An 18851-nucleotide genomic window follows, 5' to 3' on the forward strand; every position below is an offset into this window, starting at 1 on the left:
TAGGGTTCTATTTTTCGTGCGCGTCAGCAGAAACGTATGTACCGCACGCTGGTGGCAAACACCAATTAAGATCGTGCGCGAAACGCCAGGTGCATGTGTCATGCCAGACAAGACGACGCATTTCGCGAAACGGAGGAGCAGGAATAAACGTTTATTGAACGAAACGGTGTCGCGGCGCTAGTCCCGCGTCTACCCTAGGTGGGAGGTCTCCTCATTCCAGGAACCCTCTGTCCTTCGCTGCCTCTTTAGCCCTGGCGACGAGACGTCGTTGTTGGTCCAGGTCCTCTGAGGCGAGCTTGGCCTTTCACGTTTCGAGAAGGTCCTCGTTTTCTTGAGCAGCGTTACAGGCGTTCGGCGAAGGCGTTGTGTCTGTATATTGCACGGGCACGCGAGGATCATGTGGGCCGAGGTGTCAGGTACGCCGCAAATCGAGCAGAGGTAGTTGTGCAACGTTGGGTACAGCAGCGTGGTACCTATGGTACCTGCGTCTTTTTGCCGCATTCTCCGTTTCGCGATTGCTGCAGAAGAGGCGGCAATCGCGAAACAGACTGCGACAAAAAGACGCAGGTACCATGCTGCTCAAACGAAAAACCTTAAATGAGCATATACTCTAAATTAAGAAGGAACTTTCTAGACAGACATTTCGGATTCACTCGCAGGGTGTCATCGGCTAAGGTTCGAAATTCTGCGTCCTGTGTCCTGTGCTGTGTCCTGTACTAAACAGCTTCTCTGGTCATCCACTTTCACAGTGGAATGGCTCACAATCGTTTACTAGAATTACTGTATATGCTGCCTTTGGGTAACAGAGTTGCACGTCTGTTTTCTAAACGCCCTAGCAACTATGCATTGCGGAGAAGGTGATATTGCAGGTCAAATATTTACTCCCCGCCGCCGCTGCAGCGAACTGGTTTAATACCTCTGTCACACGGGCACCAGCGAACTCCGTTTAACTCCCTCGTCGTTACGTCAACGGAGATGCGCTCCGTGTCACACGGTATCCGTTGTGCCAAGGAAGTCAAACAGAGCGTTTCACAAAGGGAGTTCTATCTCCAGTAGCGGTGGAATGGAGTGCTCTCGTCCCCAGTAATCTGCAGTTATGGAAAAAACTGCGAGCACGAAACAGAAGCACTCAACTGAATAATTCATTTTATCAACATTGAAGGTTCTCTCACTGTATCATCGATTCATAACGCATGTTTAATGGGAAATAAATACTCGTGTAAGTGCACATACTCTCGGCACCGTGCTTCGCGAAAAACCGTCGTGCCGCCATTTTGAATAAGTGTCTTCGAGTCCGTGTGCGCCGTTGTGTTTACGTCTGTGCATATCGTTTCTTTCTTAATGCGTTGCACCTTATTTTACTTCAACAGTACTAAAAGTCATAGCAGTGGGTGACGCGGATTTTCTTCGTCGACGATGGCAGCACATGCGAACTGCAGTGGGAACATCCGTATACCAGGGGCTTCGTGGACTGAAGGTAAGACCTGTACTTATCCGACATTGAAAAGGACAACGTGATCCAGGTGGTAGCGCAACTTCAAAGAGCTCGACGACAACTTGCAGTGTGTTTGACAATCAGCGCGATGGAGAAAACGTGTACCAAAATAAACGCACAGCGTTGTCAACGTTACTGCCAACCGGCTTGCCGGTACACGTCTCTGCGATAAAATCCAAAACATTTTTTTTGTTCGATCTGATTAAAATATAGTTTTTATGATGACACGTAGGACTGAGAATGTTTTCAGCGTGATCAGACGCGAAATCTTGCATGCAGACGCAGGTGCAGCAGCGCCTAGTGGACCACTTGCGGCTTCTGTCCAAAGCTCGTAAAATTGTCGTGAGAGGTGGACACAGCTCCATCTCCGTCAAACACCCCAATGGAGTGTTACATAGATGGAGTTTAACGGAGTTCGATGGCGGCCGTGTGACAGGGGTATAACAGTACTTGTAGACCTTTTCACGGAAGGCTCCGTGGGCGCCGCCGTAATCCTCTTAAAAAGCGTAACCCCCCAAAAATGCATTGCCGAGGCTGTGACGTCAACCCTTGTACTCCTGTGGTACAGTCCAGAAAGGAGGTGTTTCTTCTTTGCTGTGAAAAGGTAATGTTCATCGCCGGTTAGTGACACGTCAGGCACGTCGATCGGCGACACGCTTAAGCATGTCGCTTGCAAAAACGGAGTGCGACTTCGCCGCATAGCCGTCATTTCTAGACGGACCTACGCGCAACTTTACTACCTAAAGTTAGCATATACAGTAATTTATTTTTTGCTATCAGGATGTCGCTCCGTTAGCATTATCAGTAAACAGTTGTGTTTTCTTTTTCGCTTAGCACGCCTGGTGTAAGCGCACGCGCGTACGCACACACACACACACGCACATGCACGCACCCACACGCACAAATGGGCGAGTGACGTTAGAGCGGCGTATGCATACACCGGAAAGCTGTAAGTTAACGTAAACACGTTGAAAACGTTTCGACGACAGGATTTGAACTCGCAGCATCTAGTACTGAAGCCCGATGCTCTAACCTTACACTATACACCGCATGATCATGCCTCATCAGGCGCAACATAACACCGTTAAGAATGTACGCAACATCGATGGTTCTTCGTGCAAGCCAGTGCGTTAAAACGCTTGGCGCGTTTTCACAATGTTCGCTGAGTGTTGTTGAGTCGCCGTTATGCTATTCGCATTGACAACGGTAACTGACTCCAGTCGGCTTCCGCTGTATTTTTTTTTATCATAGCACAAATCGTGTACCACGTTGAAGTGGAAAGAAACGGAAAGAAAGAAGGCAACAAATGAAATATTTATTTTTAAAAAGAGGAAATAAACAGGGTCGTCTTGCTGTTGGGCGGGGTATCCGCGTTATGTCTGATCCATCTTGGGCATGTACTCCCAGTTTGCTACAGAGCGCTCTCGCATGAGCGACGGGCTGTGCGAGTGGTGGTAGAGCCAGACACCGAGCAATACCATGGCAACGGTGAACACGGCAGTCAGCGTGAACCGGATGACCGCGTGAACCTTGTGCATGCCATCGCCCGACAGGAACCTCCGCAAGCAGCCGAAGCCCCAGGGAACGTATCCCGGCCTGCACAAGTTCATTCAATTCCAAGACTCGCCACCGGAGCAACAAAAGTCGTAGCCAAAGCCAAGGCGAAGAAGAAGAAGAAAGAAACGAACGCGCCGCAAATGCGAGCTGCAGTTGCGTAGCAAGTTCCCATGCGAATAAAAAAAAAGCACACTGAGAATGCAACTACATGGTGGCCCGCACAACGTGTTTCTTTTCCTTCTTCCCTTGCACAGTTTGAGGAGCCGCTGAGAACGAAGAAAATACGATAAAAAGTAAGAAGTCGGAAAATTAGAGGATGCCTTGGACCAGCGGTTGCCACAAAATGCCCTTCAGGCCTGGGGTCTACGGTCCCTGACCACCCTGGCGACTTCTTCAAGCTGAGATGCTATTCTTGTTTTTTCTTGCTTTTTTCAACTCCGGCCAGACGCTTCTGAGAACTTTTTTGAAGTGTAAATACGATACAGTCCCCGTGAACTATATAGTTACTTTTGCTGTTGCTTAGAAGATTCCAAAACTTGCTAGACATTTTTTTTTTTAACCTGATACGTAGTAATTAGTAAGGTGGGCTAGTTGGTGTTCATTCATTTTAAAAGGTGCGCTAAGTCAACACAGACACGCGAAAAAATACAGGATACACGACGTCGAGCGCGAGAAGAACGAAGTAGTGAACGTAGTAATGAACGTAGTAATGGCGCAAGATGAAAGTAGTAATTCATTTAAAATGTACTAGTTATACCACACTAAAAGTTACAGAATATTAATTTCAAGTTTTTCCCTGCTTTCATCAGGGGCGTAGCCAGAAATTTTTTTCGGGGGGGGGGGGGTTCAACATACTTTATGTATGTTCGTGCGTGCGTTTGTATGTGAACGTGTATATATACGCAAGCAAAACTAAAAATTCTCGGGGGAGGTTTGAACCCCCCCTCTGGCTACGCCCCTGGCTTTCATATTATTAAGCGAGTTTATTACTACACTTGCCAGTGACCTTTATCGTATTATATATCGACACAGTAAGCGCCTCCTGTGTTCTTGACACGTATTCAAAATTTTGCTGGGTGATAGAATAATCGCTTTAAGAGAAACGGTGGAATGTTAAAGCAGCTTTGTGAATATCAAAACAAGCGTTATTAAATGCGAAGCATTTCTTAGCGAACCTCTGGCACTTTGAGCGTTTCTATCTACGTATCTATCTGTCTATCTATCTATCTATCTATCTATCTATCTATCTATCTATCTATCTATCTATCTATCTATCTATCTATCTATCTATCTAGCCGCCTACGTCTGCATGCTCTCATGATCGCCTCCTTAACTTGGTGTAGACCAAAATTTGCATGGGAGGGTAAGAGGATTTGATGGATATGATTGCTGGGTCATGACATGAATAACGTTAAAATCCTATCGCGTACGTCGTCAAACCCTTTCCACTAGACACGTGTGGCACACACCCGTTTACCATGGGCCGCGGTGTACGGGTATGCGCCACAGGTGATTGACAGTTTATATCTACCCAGGAACGGCGAGAACAGACATTCGTTACTTAAATGCTAAAGCGTTAAGGAAAACCAACATCGGCAGCATTGACTCGACGAATAGAAAGAACGAAAATTAGGATCGCAGCAGGAATCGAACCCAAGCATTCTGCGTGGCTATCAGGTATTCTACCACTGAGCAACGCCAGGTCTATAAACTGGTTTGAAAAAGCCCACGCAGGCGTCATATCGGTGCAACGTCAATTGTGGTTGTGGTGCTGGCTATCTAATTTTACAAGAAAGCAATAAACGCTACATGATACTCCTACGATATGTACTCCTACGATACAGGCGTCATACCAGATTAACGTCTGTAGTTCCAGTGTCGGCTCCGCTTTTATAGCAGTATAATAAACATTACGTTTGTATTTCTATGTTTCAGCAAGCTATATTGAAGCATTTCTCGACCCCGGAGGAATACATTAACGAAAGTTACATATGATATCCACATCACCGCACCGTAAAGTGCACTTCGTCCACCAGAACGGCACAGTGTCCTCTTCATTTCTTACGAGTCTGGGCGACGACCTCGTGCTAACTGAGGATGATGCCAGATTGATTGACAGCCGCTTTGTAGATTAGGCTACGTAGGCCACACACACCCAGGTAGTCTACGAATACGACAAACACCATCCACTGATGTTGGTCTACGTAGCACTATCCAGGCCTACCAGCCTCGACGGCCTATACCTCACCAATGCGATGGGTGGCTTCAGGTTCCGACATGTCACCGGCTCTGTCGACAGACAATTTGTCGACGAAATGACCGAGGCATCCACGAATTACAACAGCTCTACTATAACACATACTTCACTACACATGGACCCCTCGTCACCACGATCACGACCGGATACTATGACAAGTCATGACCAGCCGATGGTGCTCACTGATTACGGTTATGATGCCCTTGTTTAAGAACTGTCAAGAACTTCTTGCACACATGTACACGGGTTCGTGAAACGTGCGTGCGCTCTCGAGACACGTATAAGCACTACGTATCAGCTTACCGCTTCTGGTGTTGGTAATACCCACGTTACATACGTAACCGTAAACAACTGGTTATATAACACATATGCGGCTCTGCAACATATATATGTGCGCGTATAAAATTTATACAAATCTTTAGCGTCATTTTGTAACGTGTCGCTCAGTAAAAAAAGTTACGCCACAGTCCCCTACCCGCCGCATGCTTCGCATAACATCGACTCCCACGGTACGTGGGATCTGCCGAATTTTTTATTAAATTTAGATGCAGAGAAGCTTCTCAATAGGCTTTTTTAAGGCCGGATTTCCAAAATATTTCAAATACAGTGCTCAGACAATATTACCAAGAAGACAAAATGAAAGACAAGTATAATTCTATAAAAGACAGGGCGTGCAAACACGGACACAAGAAAGAAGTCGGGACACCACAAACGCCGACTAAACAACTGAAGAGACGCACAACGGCGGAAAAGAAAGAAGGCATCAAAACTTATCTGCGCATGCCCATGCAATAGGCGAACCTATCAATCCGGCACGCGTGGGGGTCTGCGTGAAAGATAACTGTTAAGGCGTTTGATTTCATCCTTATGCAAGTTAATCGACGGTTGGCTCACTCATGCGCAGCCACTATTCTCGATATGACATGCCTAAATCATCAGGCGCGTTCCTTCATTTCTATGTCGGTACAAAACTGCGCATTCATCGAATTTTGGCGTGCACTTACACTCTCGACAATGTAAGGATAGATTAGAAGGTGAGCCTCCGGTTAGTGATCTCTTATGTTCCAATAACCTCTGGTTAATGCAGCAGCCCGTCTGTCCTACGTAGAAGTGGCCGCAGCTGATAGGGACCTTACACAACATACGTGTACAGTAATCAGTGAATTTGTTGGTGTGTTTTACGAAACAAATATCGGTTCGCTTATTTTCTTTTACTCCCTTGTTCTTCCTCTACACAGCGGCACAAATCTTACCTAGCTTATTGGCAGCCGTGAAAAGAATATTAACGTCGCATCTACTTCCTACTTTCTTTAGCCTGTGAGATACCTAATAAATGTACGGTGTTGGCGGCGAGATCGAGCAGAGTCGGCACCTAGCGGCGAGCGGACGAAACCCCGCGATGTGGATGGCTCCTTGCGTCGTCTGCTAGCCACACCGTGTTCGCATGTGTGCGCACATCATGCGCGTCCTCAGATTACAGCTTATTCAGTTGTGCTAGCACAGTGTCAAATGCTTGTACGTATGCCTACACGATATACACAAGCATTTCGCTTTACGAGACTTTTATGCACTCTAATAAGTGAGTACATGCCCATGTCGGTATGGCGCTAGGTCTAACCATCGTATCGTCCATTCCCCAAAATCATTTGAATGTGGGTACCGCTTTCTCGTTCAAGCACGTCACATAGTTCATTCGGCGTCGGTAAACGAAAAAAAAAGTACTAAATGTCGAGGCGGGAATGCAGAATTTTAGCGACACCATCTCGTGATGTGTTGGCGATTTGGAAATCCTTGCGATACCGCAAGGCATTAACTAGCGTCTGCAGAGGATGGTTAGCGGTAAAAAAGACCTGAAGCCACGCATTTCTACAGCAGTACGCGTATTCATGCAAACAGAAAAGCAGAGTGCACAATGTTCGACTTCATCTAATTATGTAGAAATACAGGCTCTCTTTCTCTGTAGTGGCTAGAGCAAGAAGTAAATACTTCATTGGCTCAGTCGCGCAACACAGTTGATATTGTGGTATAGGCAAAACACAATTTAAACATGTGCAAATAAAGCAAGGAAAAACTGCGAGCCCAGTGCAAAACACGAATGTGACTGAAGGCCAGTACCCCAATGATCGGCAGATTGCACTTCTCACACAATTAATAGGTACGGTAGGACGGTTGCGTGCATTGATGTGGCAATGGAGGGCGCATACATCACCATTAGGCTGCAGTCAACGCGATTTACTCGCCAGCAATCGACTCAAACCGCCTGCGTCGAAGCGCCGCTGCGTACATTTGTGTACGTGCAGCCGACCGCCTATCCACCGATCTCGCGGTGAATACCTACGACACGTTTCTTCCTATCGCTTTCTGCAACCGGACTTAACATAATGGACTTCTCTAAACGTTCAGCGACAGTGGCCACTGCGTCGCGAGGATAACCTACATCTAAAAGACGCGTAACCTGTGCGTTAAAGCTATCACTCATTTTGTGATCACATGACTTGGTGAGGGAAGACTGAAGCCATGACACGGCGATATCGTTTTTTACAGCCTTCGAGTGCTTGGACAAAAAATTTAACAGCGGTTTCGAAGATCTAGGAGAATACTGCCAGCACACATGGTTCTTCTCAAACGTTAAGGAAATGTCTAGAAATTGCATTTCATTATTCTGAGGCAACTCTTTAGTAAACATCAGCCGTCCTCCATTTATTTCAAATTTTTCTGTCGCTGAGGTTACCACGGTTTCAAAGTACTCACCACTACCAAAAAGCAAGTAATCGTCCACATAACGAAAAACCTTAATAGCAGAATTACGTAAGGCGCTTTCCATAAGTTTGTCAGTCTTGCTAAGGTATAAATCACTGAAAAGCAGTACATATCCCTGATTTCTGCATATGAACACCTTCCTTCCAACCTACCAGCGTCGACTTTAAATACATGAAAAGAATTTCTAGAAAAGCCCCGGTAGAAACACTACATTTATCCGTGAAAACCATGTCGTGCCCTTGTTCGTTAATAAAGTAATTAACACATTTTATCAAGTCATCATGCGGCAAGGAGTAATAAAGTATAATAATACGAACTAGACTCACTAAACAAAAGTAACAGGCACACACACAGTGTGAATATACGGGTATACCACAATTAAAATCACGGTTCAGTACTTTGGACACTCACCTGTCACATAGGGGGCAAAAGAAGGCCGGGGCCATATTTATATTTGCACAGAACACATGTAATAATAGCCAACCATATATTGCCTTAAAACAAACCTGAAACGCTCACGTTCGCGCATCGCTCAGAACGTGCCAGCGTTTTCCAGTGGATTCTTGATTTTTTCTGTGTGTGTGTTATTTCTCTTACTTTTACACTTTCTTGCTAGTACTGTATAATTTTACCACATTCACTATTTGCTTCTTGTGATTTGCTTATTTTTACGTTTCACTTTTGTTGCGTTTCATTGAGTAGAGATGTTTTTTGCTTTAGTCTTGTTCATGTATAAAATAGCACGTTTTTTTTTCGTTGTTTTGTATTTTTCATGTTGTAACCCACTCCCCTCTGTAAAGCTTCGGCGATTGAGGGTAACAAAATAAATAAATAAATAAATAAAAACGTCTATCCCACCATTGAAATTCGATTCCACTGGTGTATAGCATTTAACAGTAATACTTTCTACATGCTTTGTAACTAGGGCAACTTTTTTTTTTCTTTTTTGAAGACTCTGGAAAGAAGTTCGACTTTCGCTGTTCTCTGTTTGAGCCCACGTTCCTTGTTTTACGGTTTTGCTTTATTCTCCCGGTATTTTCAGTTAACTTCATCCAAGCTTCGAGAATCCATAACAGCTGTTCTTCATTTTTTTGTTCATTTTTATGCATGTTCACATTGTATTTTACGTTTGCAGCCTTAAGATTTCCTTTTTTTTTCTCGCCGCTATTTATTAGTTCTGCTTCAGCCTTATAGGGCCCATATTCACGTCTTATGATAAACATTTTCGCAAGAGAATATTTCAGCCAATCACGATGTGAGACATGTCTTTCGCGAGCCGTTTGACCAATGGAACGAAAGACACTTACGAAAGAGAAGTTTTGTGAATTCAACCCCGGATGTTTACCGACGAACTATTTGGGCGACGTCTGTGCACTGCCTATTGGCTAATTATTATTGCTTTCGTACCATTTTTCATTTCGAGGTTGGGTGCTTCATTACGAGCAGCCTTTCAAGAGGAGCCACCACATAAGGCGTGGACTGCGTAAATCCTGAGTAATAAAATTAGGTCAGCTACTTCACGAACACAGCCTCTCCAGCACTTAAGACCTCTCTCTGGGAACGTAAAGCCGTAAACTGTCATAGGAAAAGCCCGCGTGCCAGCGCTTGCTTGAAGACTCTTGTCACTGGACGCCTGGCGCCACGCGTGGCTGTATTACCAAGCTGATAGCTGAAAGAAAAAATAAGGTTACGCAAGCAGAGCTTCGCGAGCTGCAAGCTAGATGGCACTACATCGCTCTCCGATGCGACGGTCCCAGCACGTCTTCAGAACGGGTCGATGCCTTTGCTTGCAAAGGGCTGCCGTGTCAAACTTCAGTTCACTTATGATAGTCTATCACGTCATGAAATATTTCTTGGTTCTCGTAGTAAACGTATATTGAAGTGGTATGAGGTTCACAACTAGTCCGTGTAACAACGCGCTAGTGGGGATATATGTTTCGTGGCAGTAAACAGTCACGTTCTCGCTGTGCTCGGTAGGCCGGGCAGGCGCCCCCGTCGCTAGTTAAAAAAGTGACCTACTTTCTTCGAAAACAGCAACACGGCGCGATGCGGATGTGCCTCGCATAATGACGTCGCATGTTTGGGTACGCTCGGATCGTTTCCGGATTAAGTTTCGCCATTACTTCTGTGTCTTAATTAGGTTGGGGTTTACGGCAGGTATATTTCACTATTGGTTTAGCTGAGCCATGAAATCACTATTCATGAAGCACAGTCGATGATCAATGGCATTAACATATTAGGGTAGTTAACAGAGCTTATTCCCGCGACGTCACCGTACGAAATAGCGTGGTGTTATTCACATTTCAGTGTGCTTCTGAAAGTAAGCGGACCGAAATAACGAGGCATTTGTCACCGTAGCAAATGTGCATCATTATTTCAGTCTCGATGAGATAAGTAGTCCGCCAGGGTGGTACAGTGGTTACGGTGCAAAACTGCTAGCCCGAAGGTCGCGGGTTTGATCCCGGCCGCAGTGGTCGCGTTTTCGATGTCGCACGTTAAACACCATATGATCGAAATTTCCGGAGCCGTCCACTACGGCGCGTCTCTTATATCGTAGTGTTACATGTAGAATCCCTGATAATATTACTATTCGATGACGTAAGTACATACCTTATTTACACGGGCTCGACTGGGTGCGCTACACAGCGTCAAACAATTGGAAATGCGGCGGACAACCACTGTGCCCGCCACGTACACTACATAACAGTTGAAAGGACAAGTGTATTGGTAACAACTTAATGTCCATGCGTGGTAACCCCAGAACAGCAGGATAAAAGGCGGACGGTATAAATGCAAGATAATTGTGCCAGATTCCAAAAATAAACCGATAGACCTGAGGAGTCACAAATACCACATCGTTGATCTTTCGAACTCACGGAAATCTGCCGTTTACGTTAACACAGTGACGCTGGGCGCGCGTCTTCATCAGCAGGGTTATCGATAATATTTCGTTTCGTAAAAAAACTCGAGTCGTACAAGTGTTCGTGCTATAACAAAGCTTAATGAATCCAAGGAACGCATAGGAGACATTTTTTTTAAACTGTAATGTAGTATATATGGCATAAAAAGAAATAAAATAGGTGGACAAAAAAAAACCCTTTTCCCTCGCAACCCGCAACCTGCAACCGCAACCTTAGAATTACGCGTCCGATGCTCTACCAATTGTGCTACGTCGGAGGTGTTCCCCTATTCACTTAGTTGGATATTCCCATGCGTGTAATCCCTGGGAGTTCTAAACAGCGTCACTCGTAGGCATGCGGCGAGCGTGGAACTCTTTTTGCCTGAGGGCGTCACGTGGTACTTTATCTTTGTGCGAGGTGGCAGCTGACCAATAAACCCTCGCGTGCTGCCTAAAGACATCAAGACTGCCGGGACGAGGTCCTCGCTATGAAAGAACGAAGGAAGCGAAATTGTTCGAGGGGACTGTGTCTTTTTTTTTTTTTTTGCACACAACCGAATGAATTCAACAGACAATTAAGCCAAAGAAAGCATTGGGAGGTATTATTTGTTGTTTTTGACTGAGTATTTATGACATAAAAGGTAAAATAAAGTGTACGAATAAACACCTTTTCCTTCGGTGGAAGCAGAACCTGAACATTTGGTTGTTTCTAACAAAGAGTCTAGTCCCTCGAACAATACCCGTTTTTACAACACAGCTTGTCATACAAAGCAGTGAAGGCTCCGTTACCTGCAAGCGCACACGTTGTTCACACAGTGCGCCCCCTCGGGGCACAGGCGGTGCTGGTCGCAGCCGCTATTCAGCGACGTGTTCACGCGGCAGCCAGCTGCGTCCTGCTGGAAGGGTGCGCGGCAGCGGCATCGGCCGTCGCACTTGTCCACCACCAGGGCGCAGGGATATCCCAGCATGCAAGGCGAATTGTGCTCCCGAAGCGCCACGCACTTGCGCAACTGTGAAGCAAAGTGACAATAAAGTAGCTACAGCTAGCCAAGTTGGTTCACCCTTTTGAAATAGATGAACTGCTTGAACTGCAAGAAACGGTGAAATAGAAGGCTTGTCTTTCGTTATTTTGCTTTCTCTTGTCGTTTACGCGGTACGCAAATACATGTACTTGCCGATTTCTTTCTTTTTTTAACACGAAAGTGTTTTATGCCGGGGTCCACCACGGCTCCACTGACGTATTTCCGTCACGGATATGACGTTGCAAAAAATAGAGACTAACAGTTCGCAAAGAAAAAGAAAACCAGCAGAAAAAGTTCCGTCACCGGGAGTCGAACTTACGACCCCTCGCTCCGCAGCGCGAAACGATTCAACCACAGACGGCACGTTCCTTGCAATGCTAACGGCGAGCTATTTATATACACCATTTGCCGGTGGCGGTACTCAGGGATCGGTGGTACAAAAGCGTGTTTTCGTTATCACTAGCGAGATGGCGTGAAGGGCTCGAACAGCGCGCTTTAAAAGTCGTCGCCCCATTTGTATGAACGCGCGCTTCTACAGGGCGTGGTCGCTAGTGCACGGCTTATCTCGTGATGGCTGTGGTGTGTACTGTACGTCTTGTGCTCTCACCGTAAGTTTGCGTTGAGAGCACGAAGGTCACTTCACTCATTGCAGCGGCCGCTTTTGTGAAAGGAGCGCGCTGCTCACACAGAAATAAGTTAGAACTGTGACAGTTCGCGCTCATCCTGTGTATGTTAGTTCCGGGCGCCCTTTCTGCTTGAGCAGCGCGTTGCAAGTTTCGAGCTGCTTGCCGTTCTTCGTGTGACATTACAATTTTTTGCTGTAGCATTCATTCCTTCGCGCTTGGGGCGAAAGAATGCGCACAAACGCTCAACTACGTCTATGAAGGCACGTTTCACTTTCGTGTTATACCAATTCCTATGACAGAGGGATCAGTCATGCGCTTTTTTTTTCGAAGTTAATCCTCTAGCCACGCTGCAGGGCACTTGTAATGTGAATACCCCTTGTCTACAGCTGTCTGCTGGGAACTGTGCGCATGGTGCCTTGCAATATCTGCCAAGTTTCTAGATCTGAACTGACATTCACAAAATGTTCTTACCTTTTGGTAAAGATAGTAAGAACAAGAAACGTCCGATACCAACAGTGAACATATTATCGAAGGTCAAAGACAAATTCCAGAAAGCTTTTACGAACAACACGTTTGTAAATTCAGTCCCTCTTGGTTAGGCGCCTATGGAACGCTTCCACGTTTCGTGCGTACGGTCAAGCGTGGATTTATTGCGGCGTTGGTTTGTACTCTCTTTTGCAAAGATGGCGATCTAATTGTCCTCACCCGGGCATCCCTATACCTCGTTAAAAACGAGCCCGCTTAGAGTTGCGTGGCCGATAACCGGCTAGTATCCGTTAAACACAGTGGTACACAACGACTCTTGCCTGATCTAGATATCTGTAGCCGATGTCGCAGAGGCAAATGGGCGTGGGCTTGATATCCGTGGCGCAAGTGGCATGCTCGGGCACGCAGTTGTACGTGCGCCGCTGACAGGGCCAACCATACGTTACGTGCAGAGAACCGCCGTTGGCCCTGGTCACCGTCGAAATAGTGCTCAGGGTGACACGCGGGGTGCTGCGCAGAGTGCTTCGCGGGGTGCTGTTAGGGCGCTGCGCTTCGTGCTGCTCGATGATGCAGCGCACCGTCGTACCCTGGTAGGCAAGAAGTAAAGGTTGGTGTTAAAGGAACAGAGAGGTCTGTTATGGCTGTGTAAGACCTGGCTGATACATGAAGACCTTTCAAGAGGCCCTGTAATGGCTTTTTATGAATATTTCTATAACCGGAAGTAAGCGCTCAGACGGATATGCTTGAATGAGAAACAAGAGTGCCACTCGGCGCTCGAGCCACGTAAGAAACGAAACAAAAAAGAAAATGCCAGGCCTGCGCTGAAACCGCAGCACAGTCACAGCGAAACCTGGAAGAGCGGCGTTTCTAGAGCCCGTTAAGCTCTCTTGGGGCTACAATACAAGTACACTAGAAAGGTACCCACTACGCCATAAATCACAATTTTTGTGAAGTTGGGAAGCACCTACTAAGCCATTATTCGTCATTCTGCGGAGAAACGAGGCACCAGCTACACGTCTGTAAGGCATTATGTGCACTTTGTTGACGCGACGACTGATGACGATGAAGAATTATAGCTCAGCCCTTTGAAATGGGTTGGAATCGTTAAACGGCCCACCAGTTATGTAATTTGCATTGGGTGACGCCCAATCGCTATTTCCCTCTCCCGTCATGCTGTATAACATACGTTCACGTGGGAGAGAGACAGGGGGGGGGGCGAAGAACTTTACTGAGACCCCGAGAAAATGGATCATGCACTTATGGGCTTCCTTGGCAACCAATACAAGTGCACTTGCGAGGAACCCACTACGCTATAAATCATTGTAATTTTACTGACACCCCGAGGAAGTGGATCATGCGCTTATGGGCTTCCTTGGCAACCAATACAAGTGCACTTGCGAGGAACCCACTACGCTATAAATCATTGTAATTTTTTAGAAGTAGAGCAGCAGGCACTGTGCCATTTTTCGTCATTTTACGGAGAGCGTTGGTACCTGCTAAACGCATGTAAGGCATTATGCGCACTTTGTTGATGCTGTGCCTGATGACGATGAAGAATTATGGCAGAGCCCTTTGTAATGGGTTGGAAGCATTCAACAACCTACTCGTTGCGCAATTCGCATTGTGTGACGCCTGGTTACAGAATTCGCGTTGTGCGACGCTTGGTGCTTATTTCACTCTTCTACCACGCTATATTGCATATGCTAATGTGGTTCCTTCCCGACATGAAGCCTGTATAGGACCTTTTTGCAAAGGAGTTTCGAGCACCGGCATGGCTCAGAGGTTGAATACTGGGCTCCCACGCAGTGGGCCCAGGTTCGAACCTCGTTCCATCCTGGAATTTTTTTCTTATTTAGTTTTTTTTTTTTTCTTATTTCGAGCGATACTGGTTACGGACACCGGCGGCGGCGGCGGCGGCGGCGGACAACTACGGCGCCAAAAACGGCCGGTGAAATGATCTCATAACAGCTTTCGCTGTAAAATATAACAATATAGATACAAAATCAGCTGCACTTGCAGGTGTCACAAATGGTGTTACGCCAAATACAAGTCAGAATCTATTAAATATTGTTGAGTTTCTTTTTCCAGTGATTTCTAAGACACATCAAAATTAACATTTATCGAAACTGTATTAAGATTTGCACTTACGTGAAAATTTAATTTTTGTTTGCCATAGTTAGCACGGGTCTGAGGGACCTGGAGGATTTATTTACGAAAGCTATACGTATCATTAGACGCACGATTGTTCTGAGTGTGTAATTAATTAGTTTTAATGTGTTAATATGTGTATTAGAAGATTTTAATATGCTTAGAGGTACGTACCACCGTCTTCCTGATGGTGAGCGTACTGTACCGGGCGAATACACTTTTGGATTCGGGGCCAGTGGTGGCCATCGGACTGTAGAAGAACTCAAATTGCTGCCTGTCGAACGCCTGGGAACCGTTCACCTCCCAGCGAACGCTGCTCGGCGAATGCGTGGCCGCGAAGCAGCTGTAGCTTGAAGGTTGGCCGGACAAGACGGCACCGTTGAGGCTGTCCAGGCGGAAGAATGGTATCTTGCCGTTGATCACTTCATCAAGTGGACTCGAACTTCCCGCCGGCATAGCTGGTGGTGCTGACACCACGGTTGTGGCTAGTCCAACCGCAGCGACAATACTCCGAAGAAGCGCGTTACCGTCAACGCAATGTGAGAGCATTCTTCTCCAAGCTTCAGCTCGAAGCAAGTTCCACTAAACCGAGTTGGCCTCGGGCAAAGCCCTGAAAAGCAACGAGATAATGAAACGCGTTAATTTAGCTGGATTTGAGTCGCGATTTGAGATTAGAAATGAAAAGAAGCAAAAACAATACACCTACGCTGGGACATTCATCGTAGTGACAACGCCAATTATAATCCACTCTTAAAGTCCACGGGAAAACTTACCAGAATAATCTCAAGCGGCACTTTGCGGATACAAGGCTGACAGCGCTTCTCCTTGTCTGGCTTTCTCCTTCTTCGTCTTCCTTCCTTTTTTATTGTTCAGTATGTGTCCACCAAGAGGCTGTGAACTGATATGAGTGCAATATTTAGACCCCTGCATTGATCAGGATCACTTCGTGAGTGCTTTTAATTCCATAGGGCAAATCAAGCACATTGTTACGGGAGAGCAAGCACTGAAACGACTCTATACAGGTATATTTACAGCTACATATATGCGTGTAGCACTGCCAGAGACGTACGGGGTAGGCGCCACTAATGAGGAGCATGTTGTTGATGATGATGATGATGATGATGATGATGATGATGATGGCGGCGGCGGCGACGTACATCACTGGCTCACATCCCCCATTGAGGACTGGCCAAGAAACTAATAATTTTATAATAAAAATTGACACATTCATTTTGTGGCTATCAAGAAATTTCACAATAACGAATGTAAAATAATAATGGTAATTTGCGAATTTCGAGTCAAAACCACCCTGATTCAGTTAAATATGTTTCAACTGCGGAACAGGCATTGTTTTGTTTTGTTTTGCTGCCTAAAGGAAACTGGCTCATACCCACAACGGGGATTGGCCACACTCTTGATTATAAAGGGAATTGAATGGATGGATGGAAAACACTTTATTATGGTCCCTCGGAACGCGCTCTAGCACGTTGCGAATAAAATGAATTAAATAAAACAATACTACGTGCTATGCAACATAAAAAAAGAAAGAAACGAAAGGTCCCGTTTATACCGTCGCTCTCATCGTCTTTTCAATCAAACTTGGAGTGCCATCGGTTAGTACAATTAACTGTTCCTGTAGCAATGCAAAACTAAACAGATGGCCCGATGTGGCTAGCATATAGTCTAATACAATTCGGATTTTCCTGGCACGTTTACTCCGGGCACGCGCCTCGCCGCCAACCAAAAACGACCGACAGCTTGTACGTGCATTCTTCCGTCACTTTTACTGACTACGTGCTCGCGCAGCACAAGGAAGCGAGGCGAAGCACTTCTCCAGGAAGTGGAGCACTAAGATGACGCTCCTAGTTCACTTCGGTACGCTAAGGAAACGCCAGGAAATATTTACTGATGGCGTTGGAGTAAAGATGGTTTTACGACTGACACAAAGCATCTAAACTTCAATGAAGGGACACTAAAGGCAAATATTAAGTCGACGTTGATTGTTTAAATAACGGTCCAGGAACCTCGTAGTGCTACTTTTGTGCCTAGGAAGTGCTTATTTTAAAATAAAATCACGTTTTAGTGGTCCGCATCGCGTTAGCGCACTTCAAATCACCCGCCTGAAAGCGGTGTTTCTCACGTCACTGCTGCCGTGCCCAACGTTGCCCACCTTTACTGCGCGGCGGCGTGCACTGGCGGACTGGCGGCGTGCGCTATTTGGACATCCGGCAACATCACATGCATGCGGCATTTTGTCGAACTTTCTGTCAGAGTGACTTTCACGAGCGCGCAAAACACACCCGGCAGTACGCGATACGGAAACTACCCCTGAGACGCGAGCGCGTGAGCGAAGCAGGGTGCCGGGCGAAGCGCAGTTTGGCGAAAACGGAACCTTTGAACTACGCGCGCCGTTCCCCATGGCAACGCTAAAGAGGTTCTTTTTTCCATGAATCAAACAGAAAAGAACGAGCAGCATTTTATTACGTCTCTTGATTCACGGAAGGTTCTTTTTTTATTGCAGCTAGTTTGATTACGAGTGATTAATTGTAGTCGGGATCGGGATCAGACGCCATCGGGATCATTTCCAAAATGTGCCGCTCGTGGCGCTTATCGTGTGATACATTTAGCTTAATTTCTTGGTAAGTATGGCACTGCTGTTGCTAATATTCCCGTTTTAGACGTTGTCATATATTAAGGTTTCACTCTGACATAAATTGTTATTTGCCTTTAGTGTCCCTTTAATCAGGCAAGAAAAGTTTCAGAACCTGCCATATGTTGGTACGACTCCTCCCTTTTTTCAATTGATATATCTTCCTCGAACGCGCCGAGTAATGAGGCATCCACAATAAGATGTTCATATTTGGCAGACCCCAAGGTAGTAGTGTTCTCACGTGACCCATCGTTCGGTATGGTTATTACGATGCGCTTTATAATTCAAACTAGACGGTCTCATTTTTACAACGCATTATTTTTCGTGCAATGATGCGCAATTATTCTGCGATAATCGAGACCAAATGCGTCAGTCAGCAGTCATGGTGAAAAGCGGAGAAATTTCAGCAAGTTGGCCGTACGTCTATATGCACCGTGCAGTGGAGTTTTCCAGTGTGACTGCAGCGCCAGAACGCGCAGCCTAGCGGATAAAGAAAGCAATATTGAGACGGGCCCGGACAAAACGGAACGCGATGCGCGCGTTTCCCCCTGCATGAGTGGGCGGACGTGGCAGGACAAGAGGGGGGACGCGTGCACGTGTCTGTTTTCTGCGCGCCCCTAGCGGCCAATGACAGCGAACTTGGGACGGGCCACTGCGAGCAACGCAGCTCCCTCTGGTCACTGGACGGAGCCGCAACAACGTGAAATACACGAGACAAGGCAAAATGCTTGAAAACAGGGCTGGTCTGGTTGCGAGTCAGCGCTCATGCTCTTTTTAAGCCTTTCACCATATTTGTTGTCACTCACGCTGTCTCATTCTGCATGAGGAGAAAAGGTTTCCACCATGACGCAATCTCGACTGAAAAAAATTACACCATTTCCCGCTAAAGGGGACCATGAGGCGATGCGAAGCCGGAGCACTTGCACGATCGCGTTCCGTTGGCGTTCGTTG

General features: G+C 46.3%; 1 protein-coding gene across 1 annotated transcript; it reads right to left on the reverse strand.

Moving 5' to 3' along the window:
• Positions 1-2863: 2863 nt before the first annotated feature.
• LOC119393941 (uncharacterized) lies at positions 2864-15712 on the reverse strand. Its single transcript, XM_037661136.2, has 3 exons — positions 15425-15712; positions 11758-11978; positions 2864-3091 (listed from the first exon to the last, which is right to left on the reverse strand). Exons 1-3 carry the CDS (start codon positions 15704-15706, stop codon positions 2869-2871), a joined length of 726 nt encoding a protein of 241 aa, XP_037517064.1. The 5' UTR covers positions 15707-15712; the 3' UTR covers positions 2864-2868.
• Positions 15713-18851: the final 3139 nt, after the last annotated feature.

Source organism: Rhipicephalus sanguineus, chromosome 5, assembly GCF_013339695.2.
Source record: "Rhipicephalus sanguineus isolate Rsan-2018 chromosome 5, BIME_Rsan_1.4, whole genome shotgun sequence".
NCBI classification, from domain to species: Eukaryota; Metazoa; Arthropoda; class Arachnida; order Ixodida; family Ixodidae; genus Rhipicephalus; species Rhipicephalus sanguineus.

Coding starts and splice junctions, on each gene's coding strand:
- LOC119393941 (XM_037661136.2), bottom strand. CDS start 15,706: ATGCCGGCGGGAAGTTCGAGTCCACTTGATGAAGTGATCAACGGCAAG. Junction 11,979..15,424: donor TCACCATCAGGAAGACGGTG/GTACGTACCTCT, acceptor TTTGCTTCACAG/TTGCGCAAGTGCGTGGCGCT. Junction 3,092..11,757: donor AACAACGTGTGCGCTTGCAG/GTAACGGAGCCT, acceptor GAACTTGTGCAG/GCCGGGATACGTTCCCTGGG.